The sequence below is a fragment of the Ranitomeya imitator genome, chromosome 2 (genome assembly GCF_032444005.1).
Source record: "Ranitomeya imitator isolate aRanImi1 chromosome 2, aRanImi1.pri, whole genome shotgun sequence".
Taxonomy (NCBI): Eukaryota; Metazoa; Chordata; class Amphibia; order Anura; family Dendrobatidae; genus Ranitomeya; species Ranitomeya imitator.
This window is the reverse complement of record NC_091283.1, coordinates 645,790,296-645,811,691: the sequence shown is the minus strand read 5'-3', so window position 1 is coordinate 645,811,691 and position 21,396 is coordinate 645,790,296. Positions and strand designations below refer to the sequence as shown.

At 43.6% G+C, this 21,396-nt stretch overlaps 1 protein-coding gene across 1 annotated transcript; it reads right to left on the bottom strand.

Moving 5' to 3' along the window:
• Window positions 1-269: 269 nt before the first annotated feature.
• LOC138666772 (gastrula zinc finger protein XlCGF57.1-like) lies at window positions 270-1,391 on the bottom strand. The gene has a single exon (XM_069754945.1). The coding sequence runs from the start codon at window positions 1,389-1,391 to the stop codon at window positions 270-272; it is 1,122 nt and encodes a 373-aa protein (XP_069611046.1).
• Window positions 1,392-21,396: the final 20,005 nt, after the last annotated feature.

Genomic DNA, 21,396 nt, shown 5'->3' with positions numbered 1-21,396 from the left:
TCATCTTGTCTCATTGCACTTATGGGACTCCAGTAGATATTGGGACAATTTTCCTCGCAGCTACTTTAGCTGGCCTCTGGAACCCGAGGCCACTGTCGACTATACCCACCAAACAGGTTTTATACCCAAGGCTATGAAGAAGTGGGAGTAGACTGTAGTCATACCTGACTTTGGGGTATTTAAAGACTTTCCTAATAGTCAGTTTGTCTGGGTACAAAATTCTTCAAACAAAACCCTGCTTGGGTTTCTCCAATGAAACATGAAATGCTCTATTTTTCATGAATTTTGGCATGTCTGTCCAGAAACCCCTTAAATCTAAAGCTCTTTCCACATTCCTTACAAGAGAAGCCTGAAGCTTTGCTGTGAGTCTTAACATGCGCGGCTAGATGCGACTTTCGTCTGAAACACTTGTCGCATTGTGTACATGGGAATGGCTTCTCCCCCGTATGAATCCTGACATGTTTAACAAGATTTGGTTTACTACAAAATTTTGCCTCACAATATGTGCAAGCATAAGGCTTTTCACCAGTGTGGATCCTTTGGTGAACAAGGAGCTGGGCATTAAACACAAAACTCTTGCAGCATTCTGGACAAGAAAATGGCCTCTCGCCTGTGTGAGTTTTCATGTGACTAACAAGATTGACTTTATTTGTAAAGCGTCTGTCACATTCACTGCAAGAATATGGCTGCTCCCCTGTGTGAGTCCTTTGATGCCTAATGAGATGTGCGTTCCTTGCAAAGTTTCTGCCACATTCAGTACAGGAGAATGGTTTCACCCCTACGTGGGTATTCTGATGTTTGCAAAGACGTGATTTGTCAGAAAAGCAAAGCCCACACTCTAAGCATTCAAATGGTCGCTCTCCAGTGTGCGTGCGAAGGTGCACAACAATGCTCCCTTTGGTGGCAAAACATTTCCCGCATTCTGAACAAGAAAATGGCTTCTCGCCTGTGTGTACCTGCTGATGTTTTAGATAGCTGCCCTTATCAGTGAAACACTTTCCACACTCCATGCAAGAGAATGGTTTCTCCCCAGTGTGCAGTCTTAAATGTCGTGCCAAGTGTGAGCTGCCAAAAAACCGCCTTCCACATTCTTTACACACATAGGGTCTCTTTCCCGTATGAACCCTCTGGTGCCGGACCAAATAAGACTTGCAGGTGAATGACTTATCGCACTCAGAGCAGGAGAATAGTTTTTCTCCTGTGTGGCTTCTTTGATGGACAACAAAACGCCATTTCTTTGTAAAACATTTGCCACAATCTTTGCAGGTGTAACTGTCAGGCTCAGAGTGAGTCTTGTAATGGGCTATGAAAGCAGATTTACGTGTGAATTTTTTGCTGCATTGGTTGCAACTGATGTTGGGTTGTTTTCCTCCCGGGGTTGTGGCATCCATGTCTTCAACCGCCTCCTCAGATGCACTCTGTGGACCTACACAAGAAGAAGGGATCCTCACAGATTCTGATGAAGTCTGGTCCATTGATGGATGTCCTGTTGCTTCAGCCTGGTGTTCTCCTTTACTCAAGGTTCTCGAGTCTTCCTTATCTGGGATATCTTTGGTAACAGCCTGTATATCATATTTGCCAAATGAATTATCGGAGTCTGCTGTGCAAAATTTTGGTTTTCTAACCTTTTTATGATTCTTTCTAGTAAAGCCCTTTTGTTTTCGAGAATTTGCTTTCTTGGCTAACGTTTGACTATGACTGTGTGATTTCTCTGTCAATAAATGAATGAGAGAAAAAAAAAAAAAAAGTGTGTTAGGGAGCAAACATACAGAATTTTTAACACATCTCCAAAAGATCTTAAAATCAACACTCTAGCAGAAAATTCATCAAGACTGACATTTTGTAGCAGATGTGCCCATTAGTGTATTTGGCCTTATTTTTGTGGTGAAAATCATAATAAATTTGTTGGTTGAGCTCATTGCACCTTCCCTTTCCTTACAATACGCTGTCGTAGCTGCCAAAAAAGGGCACAAAACAGGTTATGAATTTTGTACAGAGTAAATAATTGGTCTTTATTTCTACCTTTAACTTTTTATCCTGACTATTGTACTATTGTTAGTGTAAAAAGTCATAGGTCAAAAATAGCCCAAATATTATTCGTATATAAAATAACTCCGATATCTGCGACAAATTTTGCACCTTTTTCAAAAAAAGTGTTAAGTGATGAATCAGGAGAAAACATCTGAAAGTAGAGACAAAAAAAAAAAACAAAAGAACCCCTCAAACTGGCAAACAATCTTCAAAAGAGACGCAAATGGAAAGAGAAATCTAGTGCAAACCACTAAATAGTAAAAAACAAAAAAGCAAACAGGCTCAAATACAATAATGAATAGGCCCTTTTATACAGGTCCTTCTCAAAAAATTAGCATATAGTGTTAAATTTCATTATTTACCATAATGTAATGATTACAATTAAACTTTCATATATTATAGATTCATTATCCACCAACTGAAATTTGTCAGGTCTTTTATTGTTTTAATACTGATGATTTTGGCATACAACTCCTGATAACCCAAAAAACCTGTCTCAATAAATTAGCATATCAAGAAAAGGTTCTCTAAACGACCTATTACCCTAATCTTCTGAATCAACTAATTAACTCTAAACACATGCAAAAGATACCTGAGGCTTTTATAAACTCCCTGCCTGGTTCATTACTCAAAACCCCCATCATGGGTAAGACTAGCGACCTGACAGATGTCAAGAAGGCCATCATTGACACCCTCAAGCAAGAGGGTAAGACCCAGAAAGAAATTTCTCAACAAATAGGCTGTTCCCAGAGTGCTGTATCAAGGCACCTCAATGGTAAGTCTGTTGGAAGGAAACAATGTGGCAGAAAACGCTGTACAACGAGAAGAGGAGACCGGACCCTGAGGAAGATTGTGGAGAAGGACCGATTCCAGACCTTGGGGAACCTGAGGAAGCAGTGGACTGAGTCTGGTGTGGAAACATCCAGAGCCACCGTGCACAGGCGTGTGCAGGAAATGGGCTACAGGTGCCGCATTCCCCAGGTAAAGCCACTTTTGAACCATAAACAGCGGCAGAGGCGCCTGACCTGGGCTACAGAGAAGCAGCACTGGACTGTTGCTAAGTGGTCCCAAGTACTTTTTTCTGATGAAAGCAAATTTTGCATGTCATTCGGAAATCAAGGTGCCAGAGTCTGGAGGAAGACTGGGGAGAAGGAAATGCCAAAATGCCTGAAGTCCAGTGTCAAGTACCCACAGTCAGTGATGGTGTGGGGTGCCATGTCAGCTGCTGGTGTTGGTCCACTGTGTTTCATCAAGGGCAGGGTCAATGCAGCTAGCTATCAGGAGATTTTGGAGCACTTCATGCTTCCATCGGCTGAAATGCTTTATGGAGATGAAGATTTCCAAAGACATATTGATAGGGAATTTAGATTGTGAGCCCCATCGGGGACAGCGATGATAATGTGTGCAAAAATGTAAAGCGCTGCGGAATATGTTAGCGCTATATAAAAATAAAGATTATTATTATTATTTCATTTTTCAGCACGACCTGGCACCTGCTCACAGTGCCAAAACCACTGGTAAATGGTTTACTGACCATGGTATTACTGTGCTCAATTGGCCTGCCAACTCTCCTGACCTGAACCCCATAGAGAATCTGTGGGATATTGTGAAGAGAAAGTTGAGAGACGCAAGACCCAACACTCTGGATGAGCTTAAGGCCGCTATTGAAGCATCCTGGGCCTCCATAACATCTCAGCAGTGTCACAGGCTGATTGCCTCCATGCCACGCCGCATTGAAGCAGTCATTTCTGCCAAAGGATTCCCGACCAAGTATTGAGTGCATAACTGAACATTATTATTTGTTGGTTTTTTTGTTTGTTATTAAAAAACACTTTTATTTGATTGGATGGGTGAAATATGCTAATTTATTGAGACAGGTTTTTTGGGTTATCAGGAGTTGTATGCCAAAATCATCAGTATTAAAACAATAAAAGACCTGACAAATTTCAGTTGGTGGATAATGAATCTATAATATATGAAAGTTTAATTGTAATCATTACATTATGGTAAATAATGAAATGTAACACTATATGCTAATTTTTTGAGAAGGACCTGTAGCTTTACCTTCTGAAGAGGAAGGCTGGTAATCCTCCATTATAAGGTCTTTGTAGAGATCCTTGTGTCCTTCTATATAATCCCATTCTTCCATGGTGAAATAGACCACGATGTTCTCATATCTTACAGGAACCTGGTACATATGATAATGCAGTCATTTAGACACCTCACCACTTTGGCGATATTGTATAATATGATCCCAGTATTCCCAGCGGCAACGCTTACCTCTCCAGTCAGCAAATTCATTATCTTTTTGGTGAGGTCTAGGATCTTCTCATTCCTTTTCAGCTGCACCAGTGATGGAGACTTCAGTTTCATGATTGGGATCGAGTTCCTGCACCCTTCCATAAGTGGAGTGTCACTGCTGGCTGTGACATGGTCTCTTGACTTCTTTACTAGCTTGTAATCCTTCAAGATTAAGAGTGATCAGTACTGCAAACTATTTGTTTTCAACTAGCTGTAACATGCGTGTCCTACAACTGCTCAAAATTTGCTGGAAACAAGGTGCTCCTGTTTTTCATAGCATAAGTAATTGTATGTTTGTCTGACAATAGAATATCAGAAACAGAATTCATTTTTGAATAAGTTTATCCAAAAATAAGTACTTACCCCACAAAAACAACAAACCAAAAACCCCTCAAGAATATACCGTACACAGTATATATTTATCTGCAAGCACAGCTTCTGATTATTAGGGTGCTGACAAAAAGAGCAGGATAACCTCCTGATTCAAGTTTAGAGTAGAGTAGAGTAGAGTAGATACTACTTTGGGCGGAAAAGTTGGAGGACCATTCGATCCTCTAGGACTTGAAATTATGGGTCCCTGTTAGACAAGGCCTGTATATTCCCGATTTTCTTGGCGGACGTGATAGCGCCTAAAAATTCAGTTTTAAAAGGAAAGTTTGCTAATGCTTATGTCTCCGATCGGCTCATAGGAGTGTTTGCATAAGGCATTAAGGACCAAATTTCAATTCCACGGGGCGTAGATCTTAGTCTAGATCTATTGATTATTAGAGATCCTCCAATAAAATGATCATGCCCATATCACAAGCATAAAAATATACGTAATAAATGGAAACAAAAGTTTTGTATAGCAAGACATAGTTGTAAAAAAACAGTCAAACCAAGATAAATGGTCAAAATATTTATGCAAGTACCTTAATCAAGTCCTGGAAATATTTGTCAGATGACCTGACTTTCCAAGAGTATGCAGATGTGGGTGCGAATTTGTCTGAATTATAGCTTGGTATGTGATGTACAAGTCTTGGAATTGTGAAATGGGGTAAAATGTGTTTTACTGATAAAAATATTCTTTTTATTACTTGCCCAACAAAAATTCTTCTACTGGGGCCCACTAAAGAGAAAATACAATAAAAAAAATACCCCACAACTCTTCCACACAATTTTGTCTTATTCATGTTAAATTAATAATGAGGAGTTGTGTGGGAGATTTCAAAACAGGAGGAGATAGGCATGGCTGGAATGGGCACATGGGGCAATAATAATCGGGAAGCACTCCTTCCGTGCTTTCTGCAAACCAGAATCTTTTTTGGGGACTGTTTTGGGTGGGAGTGGCAGGGACATGGCAAATAAAATGTTGGTCCGATAGTCTCCAGACATCCTCTGACTCGAAGACTGCATAGAGTCAAATAGGAGACGCTTGACAATTTTCTCCTGGTACTGGAGAAATGTCAGTGCTCCTTGTGACCTTTTATAGAGAACAAAGCTATTGCAGGTAGCAATCTGAATAAAATAGATAGTTACCTTTTTGCACCAGGCTCTGGTCTTTCGCTTCACCGGATATAGTTGAAGCACCTGGTCCGACAAGTCAACGCCTCCCATATATTATAGTCTGTGATGCAGACTGTTTTTTCCTTGTCCCTGGTGGCACCCGTCTCTGACAGTCACAGTGGTGTCTGCATGCAGCGTGGTGAGCATGTAAATGTCCTTATTGACATTCCACTTCACTGCAAGAAGTTGGTCGCTTGCAAGTGAGAATGACGCCCTCTTCTCCAAATGTCTGGACACCAACTGTGAACGGAAACCCCACTCGTTGTTTCCTGATTGTCCTACAAGCCCCTGTATGCAGGGCCGCCATCAGTGCATTACAGTTGTTACTGCTGTATGGGGCCCGGTCAGCAGCAGTACACAGAGGGGCCCGCAGATCCGGGGCCCCACTGTTGTGCTTCTACTGATCGGGCCCCATCGTGCACTAAAATACTGTGCACTGCGGCGCACATGTCGGCGCTGGGGCCCGGGAGCCTTCTTGGAGCTGTGCACGGCAGTCTCACCTAGTCGGCTGCGCAGCTCCTGCTCGGCTGTAGCTAGAATGTATGGGCTCCCTGCAGGTCCTGACTACAGCCCATACATTCTAGCAGTCTCAGTAGTGAATGTGCTAGAATGTAGGGGCTCCTGTCAGGTCCTCTCAGCAGCCCATACATTCATGCTGCTGCTTCACTGCTGAAAACACTAGCCAGCCTGGGAACGACTGAGGTAAGTATAAAAAACATTTTTGTTTTTTTTAAATAGGTGAGGTGGGGGGGGAGTGAGACTGCAGATGATGAAGTGTGTTTTAGGGAGTACTGCACATGATGAAATAATAGGGGGCCGCAAATGATGAAGTAAGGGGTACTGCAAATGATGATGTGGGGGTGATGGGGACTGCAAATGATGTGGGGGGACTGCAAATGATGATGTGGGGGTGATGTGGACTGCAAATGATGTGGGGGGACTGCAAATGATGGGGTGATGGGGACTGGAAATGATGAGGGGGTGATGGGGACTGCAAATGATGATGTGGGGGTGATGGGGACTGCAAATGATGTGGGGGGCCTGCAAATGATGATGTGGGGGTGATGGGGACTGCAAATGATGATGTGGGCGTGATGGTGACAGGAAATGATGTGGGAGTGATAGGGACTGCAGATGATGAAGTGTATTTGAGGGGGTACTGCACATGAAATGATAGGGGACTGCAGATGATGAAATAATAGGGGGCTGCAAATGATGAAGTAAGGGGTACTGCAAATGATGATGTGGGGGTGATGGGGACTGCAAATGATGTGGGGGGACTGCAAATGATGATGTGGGGGTGATGTGGACTGCAAATGATGTGGGGGGACTGCAAATGATGGGGTGATGGGGACTGCAAATGATGTGGGGGTGATGGGGACTGCAAATGATGTGGGGGTGATGGGGACTGCAAATGATGATGTGGGGGTGATGGGGACTGCAAATGATATGGGGGGACTGCAAATGATGATGTGGGGGTGATGGGGACTGCAAATGATGGTGGGGGGACTGCAAATGATGTGGGGGTGATGGGGACTGCAAATGATGATGTGGGGGTGATGGGGACTGCAAATGATGGTGGGGGGACTGCAAATGATGTGGGGGTGATGGGGACTGCAAATGATGTGGGGGTGATGGGGACTGCAAGTGATGAGGGGGTGATGGGGACTGCAAATGATGATGTGGGGGTGATGGGGACTGCAAATAATGTGGGGGACGGATGATGGGGACTGCAAATGATGTGGGGGTGATGGGGACTGCAAATGATGATGTGGGGGTGATGGGGACAGGAAATGATGTGGGAGTGATAGGGACTGCAGATGATGAAGTGTGTTTGAGGGGGTTCTGCACATGATGAAATGATGGGGGCTGCAAATGATGAAGTAAGGGGGACTGCAGATGAAGTGACGGGGGGATAGGGGACTAAATGATGATAGGGGACTAAATGATAAAGTGGGGGTGATGGGGACTGCACATGAAGTGAGTGTGAGGGACGTGGACAGCAATTGAATTGAAGGTGGGGGTGAGAAGAGCAAATGGTGTATTGAAGGTAGGGAGAGCAAATAATGAATTTTGAGGGTAGGGAAGAGCAATTGATAATGAATCGAGGGTGGGAGAGAGAGAAGACATGGCAATGAATTGAGGCAGAAGGGGCATGTAACTATAATGAATTGGGGTAAGGGTTAGAGCGGGAGGTAATTTGTGGGGGTCGTTGAGGTTAAAGTGGCTGGTAATAAATTGGGAGAAAGAATACAGGTACTAATTAATTTATATATTACATGGGGAAAGTGGCTATATACAGATAGTGGGGGCACAATGGCGGATTATAATTTATATTTGGAACAGAGAAGGAACACTGGGAGAATGGGAGCTGATCTGAACTCAGAAAGAGTATGGGAGAATCAGGATAAATCGTATCTACCAAGATCCCTGCTCCCAATCATGGCGCAAGCAACACAAGATGCCTTCTGGATCGCTCCTGGTTTCAGTTACGCAGCCACAAAGCTCGTACAGTCATGCCTCATCTGTGCACAGCACAACCCAGGTAAAACAGTAAAAATCCCTAAGAGAGCGACACTCAGGCCTCTCTACCCGTTTCAGAGACTGCAGACTGGCTACATACAGCTACCCAAGATAGGAGTGTGTGAAAAATATCCTAGTATGTGTAGATCTCTTCTCTGGTTGGCTGGAAGCCTATCTGGTAAAATGTGCAAATACTAAAGCAACTGCAGACAAATTAATGAAAAAAACTGATCTGCAGGTATGGTGTCCTAGAAACCATAGAGAGCGATAGGGACACACACTTCACGGGAAAAATAATGAGGAAAGTCATGCAGGTCCTGGGAGTACAGCAAGCATATCATGCACCATATAGACCACAAAGTAGTGGGAAAGTGATGAGACTAAACGGAACACTTAAACAGGAAAACCAAAGGCCATGGCAGACAAAGGAAAGAGCGGGGTAGAGTGTTTGTCTCTTGCACTCTTTTCAGTCACACACACTCCAAATAGAAAGACAGGCTTGTGTCCTTTTGAAGTCCTGTTTAGTAGTTTGCCAGAGGCTGGTCTGTACTTCCTACAGGTGCTGCAAAAGCAACACGGTGCTATGACAGCCCATGTCCAGGCCTTACAGAAAAGACTTAATGTGGTGCATAAACATGTGTTTTCATCCATTCCAGATCCTAATGCCAGTGCAGACGTACATCAGCTGAATCCAGGTGATTGGTGGTCATACACAGACGTACATCAGCTGAATCCAGGTGATTGGTGGTCATACACAGACGTACATCAGCTGAATCCAGGTGATTGGTGGTCATACACAGACGTACATCAGCTGAATCCAGGTGATTGGTGGTCATACACAGACGTACATCAGCTGAATCCAGGTGATTGGTGGTCATACACAGACGTAAATCAGCTGAATCCAGGTGATTGGTGGTCATACACAGACGTACATCAGCTGAATCCAGGTGATTGGTGGTCATACACAGACGTAAATCAGCTGAATCCAGGTGATTGGTGGTCATACACAGATGTACATCAGCTGAATCCAGGTGATTGGTGGTCATACACAGACGTACATCAGCTGAATCCAGGTGATTGGTGGTCATACACAGACACGTGAGAAGGAGCCTAGATCCACGGTTTGACGGCCCGTTTTAAAGTCCAGCTGACCACATTCACCTCAGGGAAACTTGAGGGAAAGCCCACCTGGATCCTTGCCAGTCACTGCAAAAAGATCTTTTCACCAGCAGAATGACTGTTGTCTGTCATGATTCCAATGGCAGGGAATCACAAAAGGACAAGCACCAACAAGCTCTAGGGTGATGGAACCTGAGCTGACCGCGACCCTAAACCTGAACACACAAATAACAATAGCCGGGGAACGTGCCTACGTTGATCCTAGACGTCTCGCACCAGCCGAAGATCTAACTTCCCCTATTAGAAGAAACACAGACCTCTCTTGCCTCCAGAGAAACTCCCCACAGAAATAGCAGCCCCCCACATATAATGACGGTGAAATGAGAGGAAGGCACATACACAGTATGAAAACAGATTCAGCAAAATGAGGCCCGCTAAAACTAGATAGCAGAGGATACAAAAGTAAACTGCGCGGTCAGCAAAAAACCCTTCAAAAAACCATCCTGTAATTACTTGAACTCATGTTCCCACTCATGGAACATGAGGAGCAATTACAGCCCGCTAGAGCAACCAGCAGCAAAGAAACACGTCAATGCAAGCTGGACAAGACAAAAATAAAGCAAACGTGGAACAAGAAAATCAAAAACTTAGCTTGTCCTGAAGATTACTGAGGCCAGAAGCTGAGGTAACAAAACACTCTGATAACCTTGATAGCCGGCCAGGAAATGACAAAAAGGCCCGGTTAAATAGGAAACTCCCAAATCCTAATAGAACAGGTGGACACCAGAGACAGCAGAACACAAATCACCCAGTACCATCAGTAACCACCAGAGGGAGCCCAAAAACAGAACTCACAACAGTTGTCCTAATCACCTTGCTGGCTGTGGTAGGATGTTTGCATCTTACAGAGACACTGGATAAACAAACTTATTCAACATCTTGCTTTTCTTATAAAAGACGCGGAAGGACAAAAACTGCTGGACTGTTGGATCTGTGCACACAGCCCAGTTGTTATGAAAGGCAATTCAGTACTACAATGGACATAGCGGTCAGAGCACATACAGTGATCTGACAATAACCCAAAATCATAGAACGAGCTCTGAGACGTGGGAACTCTGCAGACCGCAATCCCTAATCCTCTCCAAACAACACTAGAGGCAGCCGTGGATTGCGCCTAACTCTGCAACTCGGCACAGCCTGAGAAACTAACTAGTCTGAAGATAGAAAATAAGCCTACCTTGCCTCAGAGAAATACCCCAAAGGAAAAGGCAGCCCCCCACATATAATGACTGAGTTAAGATGAAAAGACAAACGTAGAGATGAAATAGATTCAGCAAAGTGAGGCCCGACTTTCTTAACAGATCGAGGATAGAAAAGGTAACTTTGCGTGGTGTTCTTTAGGGTTTTGTGTAGACCGCAAAGGGGGCAAAAAGACCCTCCGTACCGAACTAACGGCATGGAGGTACACCCCTTGCGTCCCAGAGCTTCCAGCAAAAAATTAGACAAGCTGGACAGAAAAAATAGCAAACAAATAGCAAAGAAGAACTTAGCTATGCAGAGCAGCAGGCCACAGGAATGATCCAGGGAAAAGCAAGTCCAACACTGGAACATTGACAGGAAGCCAGGATCAAAGCATTAGGTGGAGTTAAGTAGAGAAGCACCTAACGACCTCACCAGATCACCTGAGGGAGGAAACTCAGAAGCCGCAGTACCACTTCCCTCCACCAACAGAAGCTCACAGAGAGAATCAGCCGAAGTACCACTTGTGACCACAGGAGGGAGCTCTGCCACAGAATTCACAACACCCAGTATCTGCAAGGACTATGCTGTACTTAGCCTTACCCCAGGACCCAAGGAAGGTATTAACACCACACTGCATGCACAAGTTAGACTTGGACTCAGATTTTCGTGGTTCCTTAAGGCTCTTAATGAGACTAATACAATATAGAGACTCCTTTTTAAATCCAGCCAATTGGCTTAGCGGCCTAGCGGATGGATTATTTTTGGTATTTTACAGACTTGTATGCAAATTTTGTTGCTTTGCTTATTGTTTTATGTAGCCGTAAAAGCGCTAATATATGTATTACCTAAGCTATGGAATAATGTAGGTGTAGAAAAAAATCTAAGGCTGAACCTTCTGTAGTATATCATAGGCCCCGTATGGCCACTGTTGACGGGGGAGGTGAGTGTCCACACTGAGGGTGGATGGGTGAAGCAGGTAGGAAGTCCCCTTGTGGGTATTAGACCCATGAGACAGTAGCTCCTTTGTGGACATCAGCTGACCCCGTAGCAGAGGTTATACCATTTACAAAAGGGGGAAATTGATATAGAAGGGTTAATAGTTTGCCTTTAGCTACCTTGCCTTTAAGTGCCTTTTGCCTTTAAGTGTTAGATTTACTAGAATCTGTTGACTCAGTAGTCTGACGGTCTCCTCTTCAAGGAGACTGTACTTCTTATCATGTATGTTCTCAAGAGTCAGTACAACATATTCTGGGTTATGGTAAATAAAGTATGACCCTGGGTGATGGTGGGGGCTACATGAGTTACATTGAAATGCATTATGTGTAAATGGTATAAAATATTGCTTCTTGCTCTATTACTTCAGATAAAAGTGACTTGCTCACAGGATATGTGTGAGGTGTCTGTCTCCAAGCGCGCTTGTAAAATGATGGGCGTAACTCCACAATTTGGTCTCACTGGTGATCTGTCAGCTGACATTTGGGTCAGAACGAAAAACAGCTACGACAGTGGGTTGCATAATAACCAATTATATATTAATGGTGGGTGAACGTCTGTAGTCAGATGTGTAGTGTAGAAGAAAGGGAAAAATTGGGGAATGTGCTCTGGAAGCGGTGCTCTAGATAACTGTTATTTTATGCAGAGACGAGTCCTGGCAGAAAGAAGTGATAGCAGTCTGCGCTGGATTAAAAAGAAACGCAAAGATGAAGGACTTTAGCTAGAGACGTCACTGGTGAGTATGTTACACTGACACCATACACTGTATACTGTATACAGAGCTCCTGTGTATAATGTCACTAGTGATCGCTGTATTACATGTACTGTTGTGAATTCTGTTGTCGAACTCGCTCCTGTGGTCGTGAATGGTACTTCGGCGAGTTCTGTCCATGGACTCCCTCTGGTGGCTGTGAGTGAAGCTGCTGCTTCTGAGGTTCCTTTCACAGGTGACGTGGTTTATCCTTTGGTTGGCTGCTCTATTTAACTCCACTCAGATCGTTACTCCATGCCAGCTGTCAATGTTCCTGCATTGGTTCAGTTCGCTCTTGGATCTTTCTGGTGACCTGTCTTCTCCAGCAGAAGCTAAGTTCCTGATAGTTATTATTTGTTCATTGTTTCCTTGTCCAGCTGGTTATCATGATTTTGTCTTGCTAGCTGGAAGCTCTGGGATGCAGAGTGGCATCTCCGCACCGTTAGTCGGTGCGGAGGTCTTTTTTGCACACTCTGCGTGGTCTTTTGTAGTTTTTTGTGCTGACCGCAAAGATACCTTTCCTATCCTCTGTCTGTTTAGTAAGTCTGGCCTCCCTTTGCTGAAACCTGTTTCATTTCTGCGTTTGTGACTTTCATCTTTACTCACAGTCAATATATGTGGGGGGCTGCCTTTTCCTTTGGGGAATTTCTCTGAGGCAAGGTAGGCTTTATTTTCTATCTCTAGGGCTAGCTAGCTCTTAGGCTGTGAAGAGGCGCCTAGGGAGAGTCAGGAACGCTCCACGGCTATTTCTATTTGTTGTGATAGGATTAGGGCCTGCGGTCAGCAGAGCTCCCACATCCCAGAGCTTGTCCTGTGTGAGTTTAACTATCAGGTCGTACCGGGTGCTCCTAACCACCAGGTCATAACAATGTACACTATATACAGAGCTCCTGTGTATAAGGTCACTGGTGATCCCTGTATTACCTGTACACTGACACTATGTAAAGAGCTCCTGTGTATAATGGCATCGGTGACCACTGTATTACCTGTACACACACTGCATACTAAGTACAGATCTCCTGTGTATAATGGCACTTATGGTGATAGTATTTTTTTTAAATTAATGATCAGTATTGTACTCTTCAGTCACAATGTGGTGGTAATATGTTGTCCGGCCATGGTGTAGAGGTATTTGTTCCTTGTATGTGCTATTATTCGGTCACTGTGTGGTGGTAATATGTGGTCTGTTCATGTTGTGTTGGTATTTGTTCCTTGTATGTAGTTGGTCACCATGTGATGGTAATATGTGGTCTATTCATGTTGTGTTGGTATTTGTTCCTTGTATGTAGTTGGTCACCATGTGATGGTAATATGTGGTCTGGACATGCTGCGGTGGTATTTGTCCCTTGTATGTGATATTGTTCAGTCACTGTGGTGGTAATATGTGGTCTGCACATGATGTGGCGGTATTTGTTCCTTGTAGATAGTATTATAGGTCACTATGTGGTGATAATATGGTGTCTGGTCATGGTGTTGTGGTATTTGTCCCTTGTATGTGGTATTATTGGTCATTTGAAAAATTGAAAAATAAATAAAAATACACCTAAATTGTATTGCATATTTTAACAAATGTTTAATAGGTTAGAGTAGAGTAGGGCCCGGCCAAAAGAGTCTACCTTGTTGTCGTCTCAGATTTAAAAAAACCTTTTGGCCAAAACAAAAGCTGCTGGCTATGTGTTTGATCTGGTGATGGGAACTGTTAGGCTATGTTCACACTTTGCGGATTTTGCTGCAGATCCGCAGCGGATTTAACCGCTGCGGATCTGCAGCAGTTTCCCATGAGTTTACAGTACAATGTAAACCTATGGGAAACAAAAAATGCTGTGCACATGCTGCGGAAAAAAACGCCCGGAAATGCAGCGGATTACATACCGCAGCAAGTCACTTTTCTGCGGATTTTCACCAGCCCCAATAGGAAACTGCAGATGAAAATCCGCAGAAGAAACCGCAGTAAAAACCGCAGTAAAAACCGCAACGGGTTTTCACTGCGGATTTTGGAAGTCTGCTGCAGAAAAATCCGCAGTGGAATCCGCAAAGTGTGAACTTAGCCTTAACCCCTTAATCCCATATGACGTACTATCCCGTCCAGGTGACCTGGGACTTAATTCCCATGGACGGGATAGTACGTCATATGCGATCGGCCGCGCTCACGGGGGGAGCGCGGCCGAGTGTCAGCTGCCTATCGCAGCTGACATCCGGCACTATGTGCCAGGAGCGGTCACGGACCGCTCCCGGCACATTAACCCCCGGCACACCGCGATCAAAGATGATCGCAGTGTGCCGGCGGTGCAGGGAAGCATCGCGCAGGGAGAGGGCTCCCTGCGGGCTTCCCTGAGACGATCGGTACACGGTGATGTGCTCACCGTGTACCGAGCGTCTTCTCCCTGCAGTCCCCGGATCCAAAATGGCCGCCGGGCTGCATCCGGGTCCTGCAGGGAGCACTTCCGGGTCAGGATCAGGCTGCAGCTGCAGCTCTAATCCTGCCCGGCTGTATGTCAGATCACCGATCTAACAGAGTGCTGTGCACACTGTCAGATCGGTGATCTGTGATGTCCCCCCCTGGGACAAAGTGAAAAAGTAAAAAAAAAAATTTCCACACTTGTAAAAAAAAATAAAAAAAAAATTCCTAAATAAAGCAGAAAAAAAAAAATATTATTCCCATAAATACATTTCTTTACATAAAAAAAAAACAATAAAAGTACACATATTTAGTATCGCCGCGTCCGTAACGACCCGACCTATAAAACTGGCCCACTAGTTAACCCCTTCAGTGAACACCGTAAGAAAAAAAAAAAAAAACGAGCCAAAAAACAACGCTTTATTATCATAACGCTGAACAAAAAGTGGAATAACACGCGATCAAAAAGACGGATATAAATAACCATGGTACCTCTGAAAACGTCATCTTGTCCCGCAAAAAACGAGCCGCCATATAGCATCATAACCAAAAAAATAAAAAAGTTATAGTCCTGAGAATAAAGCGATGCCAAAATAATTATTTTTTCTATAAAATAGCTTTTATCGTATAAAAGCGCCAAAACATAAAAAAAATGATATAAATGAGGTATCGCTGTAATCGTACTGACCCGAAGAATAAAACTGCTTCATCAATTTTACCAAACGCGGAACGGTATAAACGCCTCCCCCAAAAGAAATTCATGAATAGCTGGTTTTTGGTCATTCTGCCTCACAAAAAATCGGAATAAAAAGCGATCAAAAACTGTCACATGTCCGAAAATGTAACCGATAAAAACGTCAACTCGTCCCGCAAAAAACAAGACCTCACATGACTCTGTGGACCAAAATATGGAAAAATTATAGGTCTCAAAATGTGGAGACGCAAAAACTTTTTTGCTATAAAAAGCGTCTTTTAGTGTGTGACGGCTGCCAATCATAAAAATCCGATATAAAAAACTCGCTATAAAAGTAAATCAAACCCCCCTTCATCACCCCCTTAGTTAGGCTAGGTTCACATTGCGTTAATGGGTTAACGCTAACGGACAGCGTTGCACGGCGAAAATGTCACAATTAACGCCGTGCAACGGGTCCGTTAGCACAACCATTGACAGCAATGTGATTTTCGGGTGTAGCGCATCGCTAGAGCGTGCCATTTTCGGCTCGCGCTAGCAAGGTGCCGTTCTTTTGTGGCGCGCCTCAGACGCTGCTTGCAGCGTCCGCGGCGCGCCCGAGGTCCGATCCCCGATCTTCCAGAGCGGGGACGTTAACGCGACCACTAAACACGACACCTAAAAAGACATTGCGTTAGCGCAATCCGCTAGTGCTAAACGGATTTCCCTAATGCAATGTGAACCTAGCCTTAGGGAAAAATAATAAAATTAAAAAAAATGTATTTATTTCCATTTTCCCATTAGGGTTAGGGTTAGGGCTAGGGTTAGGGCTAGGGTTAGGGTTAGGGTTTGTATTACATTTACGGTTGGGATTAGGGTTGGGATTAGAATTAGGGGTGTGTCAGGGTTAGGTGTGTGGTTAGGGTTACAGTTGGGATTAGGGTTAGGGGTGCGTTTGGATTAGGGTTTCAGTTATAATTGGGGGTTTCCACTGTTTAGGCACATCAGGGGCTCTCCAAACGCGACATGGCGTCCGATCTCAATTCCAGCCAATTCTGCATTGAAAAAGTAAAAAACAGTGCTCCTTCACTTCCGAGCTCTCCCGTGCGCCCAAACAGGGGTTTACCCCAACATATGGGGTATCATCGTACTCGAGACAAATTGGACAACAACTTTTTGGGTCCAAGTTCTCTTGTTATCCTTGGGAAAATAAAAATTTGGGGGGCTAAAAATCATTTTTGTGGGAAAAAAAAGGATTTTTTATTTTCACGGCTCTGCGTTGTAAACTGTAGTGAAACACTTGGGGGTTCAAAGTTTTCACAACACATCTAGATAAGTTCCATGGGAGGTCTAGTTTCTAATATGGGGTCACTTGTGGGGGGTTTGTACTGTTTGGGTACATCAGGGGCTCTGCAAATGCAACGTGACTCCTGCAGACCAATCCATCTAAGTCTGCATTCCAAATGGCGCTCCTTCCCTTCCGAGCTCTGCCATGCGCCCAAACAGTGGTTCCCCCCCACATATGGGGTATCAGCGTACTCAGGACAAATTGGACAACAACTTTTGGGGGTCCAATTTATTATGTTACCCTTGTGAAAATACAAAACTGGGGGCTAAAAAATAATTTTTGCGAAAAAAAAAAAAAATTATTTTAACGGCTCTGCGTTATAAACTGTAGTGAAACATTTGGGGGTTCAAAGCTCTCAAAACACATCTAGATAAGTTCCTTATGGGGTCTAGTTTCCAAAATGGTGTCACTTGTGGGGGGTTTTAATGTTTAGGCACATCAGGGGCTCTCCAAACCAACATGGCGTCCCAACTTAATTCCAGTCAATTTTGCATTGAAAAGTCAAATGGCGCTCCTTCCCTTCCGAGCTCTGCTATGCACCCAAAAAGTGGTTTACCCCCACATATGGGGTATCGTCGCACTCAGGACAAATTGCACAACAACTTTTGTGGTCTAATTTCTTCTCTTACCCTTGGGAAAATAAAAAATTGGGGGCGAAAAGATCATTTTTGTGAAAAAATAAGATTTTTTATTTTTACGGCTCTGCATTATAAACTTCTGTGAAGCACTTGTTGGGTCAAAGTGCTCACCACACATCTAGATAAGTTCCTTAAGGGGTCTACTTTTCAAAATGGTGTCACTTGTGAGGGGTTCCAATGTTTAGGCACATCAGGGGCTCTCCAAACGCAACATGGCGTCCCATCTCAATTCCAGTCAATTTTGCATTGAAAAGTCAAATGGCGCTCCTTCCCTTCCGAGCTCTGCCATACGCCCAAACAATGGTTTACACCCATATATGGGGTATCAGCGTACTCAGGACAAATTGGCCAACAATTTTTGAGGTCCAATTTCTTCTCTTACTCTTGGGAAAATAAAAAATTGGGGGCGAAAAGATCATTTTTGTGAAAAAATATGATTTTTTATTTTTACGGCTCTGCATTATAAACTTCTGTGAAGCAATTGGTGGGTCAAAGTGGTCACCACACATCTAGATAAGTTCCTTAGGGTGTCTACTTTCCAAAATGGTGTCACTTGTGGGGGGGTTTCAATGTTTAGGCACATCAGTGGCTCTCCAAACGCAACATGGTGTCCCATCTCAATTCCTGTCAATTTTGCATTTAAAAGTCAAATGGCGCTCCTTCCCTTCCGAGCTCTGCCATGCGCCCAAACAGTGGTTTACTCCCACATATGGGCTATCAGCGTACTCAGTACAGATTGTACAACAATGTTTGGCATCCATTTTATCCTGTTACCCTTGGTAAAATAAAACAAATTGGAGCTGAAATAAATTTTGTGTGAAAAAAAGTTAAATATTCATTCTTATTTAAACATTCCAAAAATTCCTGTGAAACCCCTGAAGGGTTAATAAACTTCTTGAATGTGGTTTTGAGCACCTTGAGGGGTGCAGTTTTTAGAATGGTCTCACACTTGGGTATTTTCTATCATATAGACCCCTCAAAATGACATCAAATGAGATGTGGTCCCTAAAAAAAAATGGTGTTGTAAAAATGAGAAATTGCTGGTCAACTTTTAACCCTTATAACTCCCTAACAAAAAAAAATTTTGGTTCCAAAATTGTGCTGATGTAAAGTAGACATGTGGGAAATGTTACTTATTAAGTATTTTGCGTGAGATATCTCTGTGATTTAAGGGCATAAAAATTTAAAGTTGGAAAATTGCGAAACTTTCTAAATTTTCGCCAAATTTCCGTTTTTTTCACAAATAAACGCAAGTTATATCGAATAAATGTTACTACTAAAATGAAGTACAATATGTCACGAGAAAACAATGTCAGAATCGCCAAGATCCGTTGAAGCGTTCCAGAGTTATAACCTCATAAAGGGACAGTGGTCAGAATTGTAAAAATTGGCCCGGTCATTAACGTGCAAACCACCCTCGGGGCTTAAGGGGTTAATGTGTGATTTGTGAGAAGTGGAGTTTTGCCAAGAGACAGCGGTGGGGCTGTGGACAGTTCGAGGGGTGAAGGCGGGGCTGGGGTGGAGCCTGGGCGGAGTCTTAAGGGGGCCCTGAAAATTTTGCCAGTATGGGGCCCTGAAATTCCTAGTGGCAGCCCTGCCTCTATGTACAGCGTGGAGGGATTGGTATACTTGTGTAATAGTTGTCGGTATACATGTGATACCCTTGATGGAGACAGGGCATCATTAGCTCCCAGACAATTTTATCTGGGATGAGAATTGTCTGGGGGGCCAATTTGGCGGTCCCTACCTTTGTAAATTCTAAAAGGTGGATGTGTAACCTGTTGTGCTCTCACATTTTGTGGAGCTTGATGTCATATTTTGCCTTCTTGGAGGGGAAGAATTGTCTGAATAACAGACAGCCCTTGAAACTCATCAAAGAGTTGTTGACTGCCACACATAAATCCCTTCAATAGGGAAATTAGGCATTTCAATTTGTTCAGCCGATCGTAGTTGGGGGTCAGTTCTTGGGAATTCTCACTTAAGTGACCAGAAATGACAGCTGAAAATACAGGGGTTATGTGGACAGATTGTGTTGCCCAGAGTGTTTTTCTTTTTACTACTCCCATGTTCAGGGTAATGCCTAAAACTTCTAGGGAACAGGAATGAAAGGCAGTGAGTTTTTTGGAAATATATACTGATGGGCATATAAATCGGTTTGGTGGTCAATACATTGTAGGACTTCAGGGGTAATATTTGTAAAAAAAAAAAAAAAAAAAATTCAAAAGGGGGTAAAATTGTCTACATCAACTTTTATATTTTTTTTTTATGGGGGAACTGCGGTACTTATGCCCCAAGCTTCCACAGTGACGACCGACTGCACTACCATCAGGCTGTGGGATCCCACGGAGGAAGAGTCGTCGTCACTCGCGAAAAATGCTCTGCTTCAGAGGCAAATTCTGTTTCACTGCTAGAGCACAGCAGGCGGAATATTCTGCAGACCTTTGCTGTATTTTATATGCGTGCCTCACAAAAAAAAAAAAAAAAAAGTAATTCGGCAAGGGGAAATTACACAGAATTGTATTTCTCTTCTCTCCCAGGGCAACTGCAAGGAGAGAAGAGAGAGGAACAGCCCAAGTGCTGCCATATTTACAAATATTGGGGGCTTCTGATCACTGTAATAGGGTCTGTCACAGTGATCAAAAACTATCAACCAATCCGAAAGATCCCAGCGGTTGCCGGGTGCAGGAAGGCAGATCTTGGCAGGTGTATTGAGCAAGCACCTGCCATTTTCTTGCATCAGAAGAAGGGGGTTGGATCCAGTGTTAAGACGATCACTTGATTAGGGACCAGAAAAACTGTCCCTTAAGTTCTACAGAGTCTCAGTTTGCAAATCTGGGAGGGCACTACAACCTTATTCCCGATCGCAGTTTTAAAATGGCAATGAGGGAATAAGGCCCCTAAAACACCGTCGTTATAATGCATATCTGCGATCATTAAGGGGTTAAATGAAGGACTTAATAATAATTGTTAAATTGAAAAAAAAAATAAAAATAAAAAACAACAACAGAACACAAACCTACAAGGCCCGGTGTGAAAAAGTGATTGCTCTCTAAACCCAATAACTGGTTGGGCCAACCTTACCAGCGACAACTGCAATCAAGCATTTGCAATATCTTGCAATGAGTGTTTTACAGCGCTCGAGGAAATTTGGCCCACTTATCTTTGCAGAATTGTTGCAATTCTGATCATCAACCGCCTTTTCTAAAGGTCATGCCACAGTGTCTCAATCGGACTAAGGTCAGCGTCACAGGTTTACCGCAGCGTTAGATTTCTGGCACTTCACCTTCATATTAAATGGTGTAAATTTCTTTTAGCAGTGCAGGGGTCAATCAGCTAAGGTGAGAGCTCCTGGAAGCTTTCCTGCGTTTAGGCTCTCAGCTGTGCACGGTTAGCCATTTCCATCTCCTATATAAACTGGGCACTGCCTAGAGATCGTTTATGCTGCATAGCTGGAGGATTTATCTGTGACTGTTGATAGGTTTGAGTGTGTGATAATGCGCTTTCTTCTCCTTCTTTGGTTTAACCCCCATCCTGCACTCCCCGTTGTATACCTCAGTTATATATGTGTGAGTTTATTTGTATGTTTGGTATTTTCTGTTACCCCTGTTTGTATTACCTTGTTTGTCTAGTTGGTGTATTATGGTATACTACTTGTTAGGCATCGTGATTCTCAGTGGGATAGATCAGAAGCATTATCCGTTTCTGCGGTCTCCCATTCAGGTTTGGCCACTGTGATTGCTGCTCAGCACAGACGTGGGTCCCAGCATCTTGCTCAGGCTCATGGTATACATTTAGTTACTGCTAGCTCTCCAGTCAAGTCTATGGTAACCAGTGATA